The following is a 9,812-nucleotide window of genomic DNA, read 5'->3' on the forward strand; positions in this document are numbered from 1 at the left end:
AAAATGGAGGGTGATAAACAGCCAGCCAATCAGCTCCTGTCTGACATTTTTCAACACAGTCTGTGACATGGCAGGTAGGAGCTGATTGGCTGGCTGTTTATCACTCTCCATTGTATCGCTTTTGAAGCTTAGAGAATCCGGCCCTATGTCTTTATTTAGCAGGCTCCAAATTCTAGGTGGGATATAGTGGAACAGCGGCTTTCAGGGGGGTTCTACCATGATATGACTTTAGTGTATGGGCTTGCACAATCCGAAACATTGAACATGTTTTCTGTGCCTCTCAGCCATGTTTTATATGATTATACAGTGATGCTGATTTTCCTTGCAATGTGATGTGACAGAGCTCCCTCAATGCACAGCAGAGACCAGTTGTATGCCAATACAGCGGGAATAAACACAGGTGCCCAATGATGTAAAAACAAGGCTTAAAATCACAGAAAAGGGCAAAAAAAAAAAATTGTACATTTTTTTTATTTTTTTTTTAAACTCTACGTTTCCCTGCATAATAGCCAGGTTTGGGAACATTAAATCACAAATGTCTAAGGCTAAATGCCCCCCCTGTGTCAGGTATAGGGGTCAGAGAGGGTGCAAGTGCTGGAAAGCAGTACAGAGGATTAGTGATTATACATAATGACTAATGAGAAGGTATGGGTCATTAGGTCCCCAGCATGTTGGTCGACATGTATTTAGGTTGACATGAGTCTAGGTTGACATGAAGGAAGGTTGACATAAGTCTAGGTCGACAGGGTTTTTCACATTTTTTTCCCGAATGTCGCTACACTTCCACCACGCCCTAGTGGATGGTAGGGCATGAAATACCGCCTGTCGGCACATGACAGCTCAAAAAAATTGTTAAAAACCCCATGTCGACCTTCCCCATGTCGACATATTGACCCTGTCGACCTAATGACCCTTTTGACCTAACCCATGTCGACCTAGACTCATGTTGACCTTCCTGCATGTCGACCTAAATGCATGTTGACCTAATGGTGTCGACCTAATGACTGTCGACCAATGACCTAATGACTGTCGACCAATGACCGTATCTCGACTCTGATGAGCCCTGAGATGATGCACACGGGCCGGTTATGGAAATGTGATCCTAGGAGCATTTTACAACATAATAAAGATTCCAGCCATGAGATTTACACAGCCACCGGGCAGAGACTTCTCGTAGAGAGATACAAAGTGCAATTTCCTACAGAGGAAATTGTAGACCCAATGCATGAGGCCAAGCAGATGTCTACATGTGGAATATACCAATATTCTCTATGGCTGGAGGCCTTTATAGCTTTGTAATATGTCATAGAGGAATCTGGCTCCGCCCATAGAATCAGCACGCAGAGTCTCTGAGGATATCGGGTCAGTGGTTCTCAACGTCGGTCCTCAGTGCACGTTTAGCAGGTGTCCACACAGGATCACAGTTGAAATAATTAGCTCCACCTGTCAAATGTGTCAGTGAATAATGAGTGCACCTGTGCAACTGCCAAGTGACCTGGAAAACGTGCAATGTTGGGGGGTACTGAGGACCGAGGTTGAGAACCATTGGTCTAGGTTGACATCATATTTTTTTTATTTTACACTATCAACCACGTAAACTCCGACTGGGAACGGTAATGTGCCTTAAGCACGGCAAGCGCAGCGTGCCATGTGAGGGACACGGATTTCTAATTTTGAGTCCACATGTTGGAATCTATTAATTGTCACCAAAAAGCATGAAAAGTTAATGTCGACTTTTCACGTGTCAACCATTTCAGCGTTGATCTTTTGCTTGTGTCGAAATTTTTTCCTCTATATATTTGATACATCTTCCCCACTGTAGTGGAACATCTGATCATCATGTCCACCATGTCCCACCTCTAATGTCCCTCTCCCCACCGTCTGTCCAGTCCCACCTTTAACGTCCTTCTCCCCACCGTCTGTCCAGTCCCACCTCTAACGTCCCTCTCCCCACCGTCTGTCCAGTCCCACCTCTAACGTCCCTCTCCCCACCATCTATCCATCATATCCCACCTCTAATTTCCCTCTCCCCACCGTCTGTCCATCACTTCCCCCCTCTAACTCCCCTCACCCCACCATCTGTCCATCATGTCCCACCTCTAATGTCCCTCACCCCACCTTCTGTCCATCATGTCCCACCTCTAATTTCCCTCTCTCCACCGTCTGTCCATCACTTTCCCCTCTAACGTCCCTCACCCCACCGTCTGGTCATCACTTTCCCCCCCTCTAATGCCCCTCACCCCATCATCTGTCCATCATATCCCACCTCTAATGTCCCTCACCCCACCGTCTGTCTATCATGTCCCACCTCTAATGTCCCTCTCCCTACCATCTGTCCATCACTGTCCCCCTCTAACGTTCCTCTCCCCACCATCTGTCCATCACTTCCCCCTCTAATTTCCCTCACCCCACCATCTGTCAATCATGTCCCACCTCTAATGTCCCTCTCCCCACCATCTGTCCATCACTTTCCCCCTCTAATGTCCCTCTCCCCACCATCTGTCCATCACTTTCCCCCCTCTAACACCCCTCACCCCACCATCTGTCCATCATATCCCACCTCAAATGTCCCTCACCCCACCGTCTGTCCATCATGTCCCACCTCTAATGTCCCTCTCCCTACCATCTGTCCATCACTGTCCCCCTCTAACTTTCCTCTCCCACCATCTGTCCATCACTTTCCCCCTCTAATTTCCCTCACCCCACCATCTGTCAATCATGTCCCACCTCTAATGTCCCTCTGCCCACCGTCTGTCCATCACTTTCCCCCTCTAATGTCCCTCACCCCACCGTCTGTCCATCACTTTCCCCCTCTAATGCCCCTCACCCCATCATCTGTCCATCATATCCCACCTCTAATGTCCCTCACCCCACCTTCTGTCCATCATGTCCCACCTCTAATTTCCCTCTCTCCACCGTCTGTCCATCACTTTCCCCTCTAACGTCCCTCACCCCACCGTCTGGTCATCACTTCCCCCCCCCTCTAATGCCCCTCACCCCATCATCTGTCCATCATATCCCACCTCTAATGTCCCTCACCCCACCGTCTGTCTATCATGTCCCACCTCTAATGTCCCTCTCCCTACCATCTGTCCATCACTGTCCCCCTCTAACGTTCCTCTCCCCACCATCTGTCCATCACTTCCCCCTCTAATTTCCCTCACCCCACCATCTGTCAATCATGTCCCACCTCTAATGTCCCTCTCCCCACCATCTGTCCATCACTTTCCCCCTCTAATGTCCCTCTCCCCACCATCTGTCCATCACTTTCCCCCCTCTAACACCCCTCACCCCACCATCTGTCCATCATATCCCACCTCTAATGTCCCTCACCCCACCGTCTGTCCATCATGTCCCACCTCTAATGTCCCTCTCCCTACCATCTGTCCATCACTGTCCCCCTCTAACTTTCCTCTCCCACCATCTGTCCATCACTTTCCCCCTCTAATTTCCCTCACCCCACCATCTGTCAATCATGTCCCACCTCTAATGTCCCTCTGCCCACCGTCTGTCCATCACTTTCCCCCTCTAATGTCCCTCACCCCACCGTCTGTCCATCACTTTCCCCCTCTAATGTCCCTCACCCCACCATCTGTCCATCACTTTCCCCCTCTAATGCCCCTCACCCCACCATCTGTCTATCATGTCCCACCTCTAATGTCCCTCTCCCCACCATCTGTCCATCACTTTCCCCCTCTAACGTCCCTCTCCCCACCATCTGTCCATCACTTTCCCCCTTTAATGTCCCTCACCCCACCGTCTGTCCATCATGTCCCACCTCTAATGTCCCTCACCCCACCATCTGTCCATCATGTCCCACCTCTAATGTCCCTCTCCCACCGTCTGTCCATCACTTTCCCCCTCTAAAGTCCCTCACCCCACCGTCTGTCCATCATGTCCCACCTCTAACGTCCCTCAACCCACCTAGTTCCCTTCAGTGCCAATGCATACCTCTCCAAATTCCTGGCACCACCCATCCCAGATGCTGCCTTTAATAGTAACTCGCCTCTGTTCCATCTCTAGCTGCTCCTGATACCTCCAGCTGATACTTTCCTGTGGGAACCAGAGAAGAAGACAGCAGAGGACAAGGCATCATGAGGTTCCTGGCAGGTCTCCTGGTGTTGGCACTGGCCATTGCGGTCACCATTGCTTACGGTACAGAGAATGTGGCTTCATTTATCTTAATGACATGCTACGCTACAGGCTGGGATGCCTCTAAATAACAGGCTGTGCCTGGGACCAGGGAGGGGGCAGTGTTATCATGTGTATTACGGTGCAGAGACGATGGGGAATATATCACCTTTCCATGGGCGTTATATAACTGCTGGGATGTTCTAGATGAGCTTCTGTGCTTCCTAGCCATGTCAGTGTAGAATCAGGCAGAGTCGTCTACATCTTCTATCCTTGGATACGATTCAGATCTGCTTTATACTCAGCATTGTGCCCATCTGAATCCAGCTGGTATATGGTCGATAGGTTGACACATATAGAAGGTCAACATGCATTTTGTCGACCACTGAAAGTTGACATGGCTTAGGTCAACACAGGAAAGAGGTAGACTTGGCTAAGGTCGACAGGGTTGGACACAAGCTTTAGGTAGACAATGGCTAGGTCGGCAGCCAAAAGGTCGACATGGGGTTTTCACTGTTTTTTGAGCCGACATGTGCCGACAGGTGGTATTTTATGCCCTAGGGCGTGGGGGGAGAATAGAATAGTGTGCAGTGAGCACAGCGAGGCACCGTGCCTGAAACACTTTGCCGGAGTCCACGTCGATCATGTCGACATTGGGGACAAAAAGAAAAAAGTGAAAAGCTCACTTTAACCTTTTTCACTGTCGACCTAGCCATTGTCAACCTAATGCTTGTATGGACCATCCCACCCTGTCAACCTTAGCCATGTCGACATATTTCATGTGTCAACCTAAGACATGTCGATTTTCAGTGGTCAACCCAATGACCCATGCCCATCCAACTAGCAGTGTTCTTGGCTTTATAGGGCCGTGGAGAGAAACGACTCTGACTGATGATATAGAGACATGACTGAAATGCACAGAAGCAGAATTCTAACGAGAGCAGAGTGGGGCCCATTCACTGATTGGATATGGCTCATGAGGTCACCTAGACTCATGTCGACCTAAATGAATGTTGACCTAATGGTGTCGACCTGATGACTGTTGACCAACTTGCTGGTGACCTAATGACCGTTTCCCCCTGATTGTGGGCACAGAGATAACGATATCTGTCCCCATACAGAACTCTCCCCCTCTATGTGACCGGTAAATGCCATATTATTTTCATTGGTTACTAATTATGTTGTTTTCTTAGCTGCTTCTTTCTGTGTTTCCCACCAATTCCTATCTATCATTTGTGGAGAGTTGATCATTTTACAGCGCAGACATCCTTTGCGCGCACACAATGCACTGAGCAGATCAGTGCCGGCTGGTATATAGGATCAGCTCTGCACAAATGATATAACGGCGCTGCTGAAAGACACAGAAAGAAAGCAACACATAAAATACAGTAATGTAGTTAGTTACGTTTCCACGAGGGAATGCCCAGATCAGCAAAGTAAAGTTGCTGGAAGGTGGATAAACCAGTGAAGTGGTTGAGGACTTTGCCAGGGAGAAATATTTGCAGAGCGCCGATGGGCTTGGACGGAGAGCCGCCGTTTCCTGGAATACACAGCGTATTCTGTAACGGGAAAATTGTGGGATGAAAGATTTGGCACAAACTTATCAACACATTTAAAATGTTAAAATGAGTAAATAATAACTGCACTTATGTAACCTGCAAACCTGCCCTGCGCTATATTTAGTGTTTGTATCTCTGATCTACCACAAACCCACTAATTATATGTTACCAGCAGATTACATTGTGGTTTATTGCAGGTTTTTAGGTTAAATAGAAAATGTATTCTACGTGGAGAATAGGCGGAGAACCTGCCAGCCGATATTGTGATCTCATAATACAACCGCACAAAATCTACTTGTATCTTTCCGCGCAGAGTCATACAGTAACTGATATGCACCTTTCCCTGCCTTGTCTCCACCAAGCTGCACACTGGCACTAACATTATTGGCCCATTAAGGTCCAGGTCTCCCAACAGATATAGTTACATGGGTGCAGAGAAGGGAGCACAGGAGTTTGCAGTCAGCCCTAACAGAGGTTGGAGAGCTGCTATTCCTATTGCTCGCCAACACTTTATAATCATTTCCAGACTTGCTTTTGCACAGTTGAACTTACTCTTATTACACATAATACTGTCTAAGTTGACTTTGGGGAACTACATTAACCATTATAACACATGTATTAAACTCAGTGATGATGCCATCTTTTTGAGTGTGTGTGTGTGTGTGTGTGTGGGGGGGGGGGGGTTATACAGTCTTTTTAAATAATAATTACATGATAATGTCCAGAGAATATTACTATATAGTAAGTATCGCAAAGGCTGTGCAGAAAAGGATTCATATATTTTCATGGTTAGGTCTAGATCCTAGTTGGATGAAAAAGACCTCTGATGTCACAGGGGGAGGAGCAAGGACTGGAAGCTTTGTTTTCCATGTCACAGGGGGAGGAGCAAGCACTGGAAGATTTGCTTTCCATGTCACATGGGGGAGGAGCAAGGACTGGGAGCTTTGCTTGCCATGTCACAGGGGAGGAGCAAGGACTGGGAGCTTTGCTTGCCATGTCACAGGGGGAGGAGCAAGGACTGGGAGCATTGCTTGCCATGTCACAGGGGAGGAGCAAGGACTGGGAGCTTTGCTTGCCATGTCACAGGGGGAGGAGCAAGGACTGGGAGCTTTGCTTGCTATGTCACAGGGGGAGGAGCAAGGACTGGACATTGTCCATCTTTGATCACCATGCTTCGATCACAATGGCGGCTTCACTTTGCTCACCGTCACCACCTGGATACTCAAAGCAATAGGTGGTGGGGTGAAATTTTAAAATGTTAGATTAAATTCTTCCACACTCTGTATACAAGATGCAACGTGACGCCAACATCTCCAATGTTCGCCTACTAAACCAGAGACAGCTGATCCTGGGCCTATGCCCCGTTCGCTCAGTAACCCTGAATCACTCATTTTATCTTTATATTTACTAATATCTGCTTATTTTATTGTGCCCTAGATTCAATCGAAAGCCAAGAGTCCAATGAAAGATACGGTAAGAAGAACATCAGTTGTCTTCCCTTGACCTTCACACAATTAACAACCCCATATATATATATATATATATATATATATATATATATATATATATATGTGTGTAGTATATGACCACCACCTCATGAAACACATTTATATACTGATGGAATATAGAGAATTGCCTTCATGTGTCTGCTTCATACATATACAAATTAATTTGTGTTTTGATATATTGTTTGCAGATCCCTTTTTCAGCTCGAGGAACGCCAACTCGTTCATGAGCTCCCAGTACAGCCGGACCAGGCGTATGGATGAGAGGTGAGGAGCAGCTACACTTCCTAGAGACGGGGTCATATATCCAGAATGAATATACTCCATATAACATGGAACATATAGCAATCCTGTATGACTGTCACCACGCGTCTTGCACACATTAGATAACAAAAATGAATGTCCCAAGTACTTGAGCTCTTATATAGGGAGATGTACTAACCCGTGGAGAGTGGTAAGGAGGAGAGAGATAAGTGATTGTCATTAAGGGCCTGATTCAGACCTATTAACGCCGTCCCACTGAGAGCCGCCCCCCTCCGCCGCTCACTGGCATGCAAGGGGATGTGTATGCTAATTTGGCCCCTAAGAGAGGTGTTAATGGGGAGTTTGTAGGGCGTGGTTGGGCAAATGCAGGGGTGTCTGTCATGGACATGTATCTGCTGATTGCTGGGAATTAAATTACGATGGTTCATGTGGCAGCTGCACTTGTTAACATTAGCGGCTCCGTAGCCTAGGCAACCACAATCGGAATTGCATCTGTGTACACACATTTATTATGCCCTGTGTTTGTAAAATGACAGTTAGGAGCTGATTGGTTGCTGGTATATCTCTCTCAACCTCTTAGTACATCTCCACCAGAGAGAGAGAGAAAGAGAGACTTTCCTCAAGGTCATAATTCCACCCCTGAGATTGATGTGAATTTTTAGCCCCCTGCATTTCCTACCCCAATGTAGGGATGACCATCAATGCCTATGCCATCGATTTTTGCCATCGATGGCAAAAGTGCAACTGGCCATCGATGGTGCATAACTATGCAATGGGTGACCAGCAATGTTTTTACATATCAATGGTTATCCATTTTTGTTGAATGATTGGCCTGTGGGCCCATCAGAATATAGGGGCGGGACTACACAGGTGTCCGGGGCGGAGCTGTGCTCCGTGTCCCAGGAAAAAGCAAAACAAAACTATTCGTTTGAGCTTGACATCGATGGTGGGAAACCATCTGGTTCTCCCCCCCATCGATGGCAAAACTATTAGACATCAGCCATAAACCATCAATGTTTTCTAAACATCGATGGTCAATGGCTATCCCTACAATACAAATATTGTACTCCGCACTGCTCAGCGATAGTCATGTGACTGTAGTGTATTATAGAGTGTTTCATGCGTCTTCTCTTCTGTAGGATCCGCGAGCGCAACAAGAGCCCCCAAGAACGCCAGCGCGAGATCTGCGAGGACTACAACCCCTGCGAGCGTTACGCAATGCGACACGGCTACCTTGCTGCTTACAAGCGATACTTTGCGCAGCGCAGCAGGAGGATGTGACGGGATCCACGCAGAGGAAAAGCCGCAGTACATGAGAGTGATGTCATGAGCCGGCCCTATGACATCAGCAATCTCCCCCACCCATGTATGCAGGAGGCTCACAGCTCACCCAATGCAGCTTCGTGTTTCGTCGCACTGTCTATAGATCCGCTTCTGTAACTTCTGTTCTTCACGTGTCTGCGAGGCCAAAGACCCCCCGGGGGGCTGCGTGTTCTGGTCCAGTCTTTGGCGATAGCAGGGTTATAATAAGTCCAGTCTGACTGATGCTGTTCTGTGTATAATAAGATAACTCGCACCTGTGTCTCGCTTGGATAAAATGTCTCATTTTCAGAAATAAAATGCTGCTTTTATAAATCTTGTGTCCTGAGGAATTGTGGGTATTCTGGCTGTGATTGTGCCATTGCAACAAATATTTGCATATGATCAGGATTGGAGTTGCCCAGATCGGGTGCAGGGGGAACCACTACCTGCTCCTCTACGATCAGTTGTAGACTGTGTACTTGAATTATACATGATGGAGGTCATTCTGGTTGACTCGCAATGCTGCCAACTAAACACCGCCTGCACAAACGCTTAAATTACTATTACATTTTCTGGAGGCCACGCAAATAAGTCAGTGGAGACTGACATATATTTGCGGCCATTCCGCCGAAACAGGGCGGGCGGCTGACGCCCCGAATCCCCAAGAGAACGCCCTGCGGTTTCAGGGGGACGCCTCTGCACATGTAAAATCAGATTTGGGTGTTATTTTGTTTCTGTGCAGGGTAAATACTGGCTGCTTTATTTTAACACTGCAATATAGATCTCACTTTGAAGTAAAACCCCACCCAAATCTAACTCTCTCTGCACAAGTTACATCTGCCCCACCTGCAGTGCACATGGTTTTGTCCATCTAAGAAGGATTTTTTTCAGAAAGAGTGAACTAGAATAATGCCCATAGTTATCAATGGGCCCAGACCATGCACTCTCCAATGTTTAGCCACGCCTCTGTGGTGGCTGACCACACCCCATCTGGAAAATGGCCACACCCATACGCATGGGCCCCTACATCTACATTCCCCTGTTGTGCCCC

General features: G+C 47.5%; 1 protein-coding gene across 1 annotated transcript; it reads left to right on the plus strand.

Moving 5' to 3' along the window:
* Positions 1–4,023: 4,023 nt before the first annotated feature.
* On the plus strand, positions 4,024–9,028 carry MGP (matrix Gla protein). The gene is made up of 4 exons (XM_083157978.1): positions 4,024–4,155; positions 7,128–7,163; positions 7,387–7,462; positions 8,599–9,028. The coding sequence occupies exons 1-4, from the start codon at positions 4,095–4,097 to the stop codon at positions 8,738–8,740; spliced, it is 315 nt and encodes a 104-aa protein (XP_083014104.1). The 5' UTR covers positions 4,024–4,094; the 3' UTR covers positions 8,741–9,028.
* The last annotated feature ends 784 nt before the right edge of the window (positions 9,029–9,812 follow it).

Source organism: Crinia signifera, chromosome 8, assembly GCF_055691185.1.
Source record: "Crinia signifera chromosome 8, ASM5569118v1, whole genome shotgun sequence".
Taxonomy (NCBI): domain Eukaryota; kingdom Metazoa; phylum Chordata; class Amphibia; order Anura; family Myobatrachidae; genus Crinia; species Crinia signifera.

What these genes read in the sequence shown, in the direction of transcription:
- MGP (XM_083157978.1), top strand. Translation starts at nt 4,095, where the DNA reads ATGAGGTTCCTGGCAGGTCTCCTGGTGTTGGCACTGGCCATTGCGGTC. An exon ending in AGAGTCCAATGAAAGATACG is followed by an intron (nt 7,164 to 7,386) that starts GTAAGAAGAACA and finishes TATTGTTTGCAG; the next exon opens with ATCCCTTTTTCAGCTCGAGG. An exon ending in ACCAGGCGTATGGATGAGAG is followed by an intron (nt 7,463 to 8,598) that starts GTGAGGAGCAGC and finishes TCTCTTCTGTAG; the next exon opens with GATCCGCGAGCGCAACAAGA.